The sequence below is a fragment of the Anarrhichthys ocellatus genome, unplaced genomic scaffold (genome assembly GCF_004355925.1).
Source record: "Anarrhichthys ocellatus isolate YVR2014 unplaced genomic scaffold, GSC_Weel_1.0 scaffold87, whole genome shotgun sequence".
Lineage (NCBI taxonomy): Eukaryota > Metazoa > Chordata > Actinopteri > Perciformes > Anarhichadidae > Anarrhichthys > Anarrhichthys ocellatus.
Window position 1 is genome coordinate 572,495 of NW_022280117.1, and position 2,699 is coordinate 575,193.

The window sequence follows — 2,699 nt, forward strand, 5'->3', positions numbered from 1 at the left end:
ATTTTCTTAAATTTTGTCCCAAAACATTCACAACCTGAAACAAAGTTTCAATTTTAACATTAAAATGTAAATTCAGAAAGCAAAGTTCACTGTTTTCAGTAATTTCTCTATATGTTGAGGGAGCGAGATGAGAGTAAAAGTCAATAATCTCCTTGAAAGACATTTCTTACACAAAACAACAAACCAGGAGACATCACATTCTCTTATTTGATCAAATTTATTAGATATTCTGTTATGTTCCATTGTCTAGACCTTCTGTCACAGCCTGAAGGCCGTGAAGAACAAAACAAACATGAACTACTTGTTTTACATTCACTACTAATTCCCCTGAATGTTGCCTTCATCAGAAAAGAGAAAATAGAACGTTGTGAATCTTTGTCTTTCAAAGTGAAAACAGAAAAGAACAAAAACAGTAGATTTTGCGAGTGTGTATTCATGATTACAATAAAGAGACAGCAGTATTTTGGACTCCATCTGTTCCCTAAGCTCCTAGCCCGCCCCCCCTCAGAATCAGACCCCGGCTGGCATCCCTGGTAACGCCACCAAACTGTACATCACACGGCCGACTCCCGCCTTCCTCAAACTCGGCCCGGCTCTTTCACTCCTCGTCTTGTGATCGGAGGTCCGGCTGAACCCGGTTTGATTCTGAGGAGGAGCCCCCCCCCCCCCCCCCTTTTATTAAATAACATAAAATAAAGGATTTCCCTTCTTCTCTGATGCAGTTCGAGAGCTTCTCCTGATCAAACACAGAGAAAGGAAAATAATAAAATGAAATAAAACGCTGTTGAGCATGCCGATCCAGATCTGGACTTGTATTTTTTTAGGAACCCTCTCCTCGCGTGGTGCCGATCTAGCGGCTCCAGGTCATGCTTGTACAGGTGTGAAACGCGTCACGTGTCTCCTGCAGGTCGCACACATCCTGCTCAGGCCGACACGAGCGTCTCCCGGCTGTACATTCACGAGCGCAGACGAGGACGCGCGGACACTTCTTCTTGCTCGGACAACACGAGAACCTCAAGAAGTTAGCAGTACTGAATGATAAAGACCTGACACCGCTGAGAAGCTGTGAATTATCCATTCAAGTCAGTGTTTGTATGTACACGATGTCCATTTCTACAATGGACCATTATAAAGTACACTTATAACTCTTTTAAAACCGGTCCAACACACACACACACACACACACACACACACACACACAGAGTCTCACTCGCACTAAGCTACGTCATGATCATAGAACATATCACATATTTCACCTAGAGAGGAACTGCACTCCGCTCTACACAAAGACGCTAACGGAGCTCTGTTGTGAGTGAAGTCCATCCTGCATTAAAAGAAGTTTTCAGATCAACCTAAAGCAGAAGAGATTGAACTGTTGAACTAGAAACCGTTCAGACTGACCCTCAAGATGAAACGCTTTAAAAAAAAAAAAAAAAAAACTAAATAGTGAAAATATAAAACGACACAACTTCAACAAACACCACAGATCTGCCTGGACCCATCAGCTCCGTCAGCAGAGAGAGGAAGCGGTAGTTTAATAAAGATATATATTTATGTTATAATGTATATTTATCACTACCTTGATTCATGCACGCAGCCACGCACTGACTTTATGGCTAAACAATGTAAAGAAATAATCTTTCGTTGGTTTAAAGCCCTGTTGACATGCAGCCACGGAGACCACGAGGAGCCTCGAGAGGGACGGTCCGGTAAGAGCGAAGGCAGCTGATAACAGACAAGCACACACACACACACTAACACACCGGTGTATCGTACACACACACACACACTCTCTCTCTAATCAACACTAACGATCCACTGGAGCGAAAGCTGCACTGCAGCGACTGTACACATGCAATGACAGTTTAGCGAGGAGTTGCTGTTGTCCACATGCACTTGTGACGGAGGAGGAGGATGATGGGGGAGACATGTGTGCGGGAGGGGCAATAGTCGATAATTACCCATCATGCATGAGCATTAACTTTGCTTTGAACCATAGCCTCAAAATGAAAAAACAAAACATAAAAAGAAACGTAAAATTCCCAACTAACTGCCAGACAGAGGGGACAGTGAGACAAGGAGAGGACGTCGAGAGACAGAATATAGACACTACTGGGGGGGGGGGCAGACAGTTATAATACAAGGGAAGGTGGGGAGATAAATGGTTCAATACCTGCTAAAGTCACCAGATACCAATTGTTGTGGGAAGCTAAAAACATTCTAATGAATTTAAAAAGGCTTGACTTTCTGAGTCCCGGTGTGCACACCTGAATAAAAACAAAGCCCGTCGTAACCATCAACTAACAATTACATATCAGGCAATTTACGTTCTGTGCAAAGAGGGGTATTTTTTTCTTTTCTTTTTTTTTTTAAATATGTAAGCAAAACCATGTTGTCTGTGTGAACAGGAGGCTTGTGATCGGGGTAGAATCTGTACAGTACTGTTAAACCAATCTTTCATCATCAAACCCCCCAATGAATCATGTGAGACGGGAGGAGAAGACGCAGCGTCGGGCCTCCTCCTCATCGTGGTGGACGCGTCTCTGATGACGTCATCGTGACGGGGTTTGGTTGATTTGCCTCATTGCTCATGAGCAGCACTGGTGCCTCGAATCGGACCTGTATTACGCAGCTTGGGGGGGGGGGGGGGGGGGGGGGGAGGAGGGAAGGGGAGAAAGAGGGATAAAGAAATGAGGGGC

At 44.3% G+C, this 2,699-nt stretch overlaps 1 protein-coding gene across 2 annotated transcripts in view; it reads right to left on the reverse strand.

The window, feature by feature from the left end:
- Positions 1 to 2,119: 2,119 nt before the first annotated feature.
- pitpnb (phosphatidylinositol transfer protein, beta) overlaps positions 2,120 to 2,699 on the reverse strand; it is a 13,720-nt gene continuing 13,140 nt past the window's right edge. For both annotated transcript variants that reach the window (XM_031875159.1, XM_031875160.1), the window contains one exon: positions 2,120 to 2,632. In XM_031875159.1, the coding sequence (XP_031731019.1) occupies positions 2,582 to 2,632 (51 nt within the window). In that variant the 3' untranslated portion in view covers positions 2,120 to 2,581. The remainder of the gene's footprint in view (positions 2,633 to 2,699) is intronic.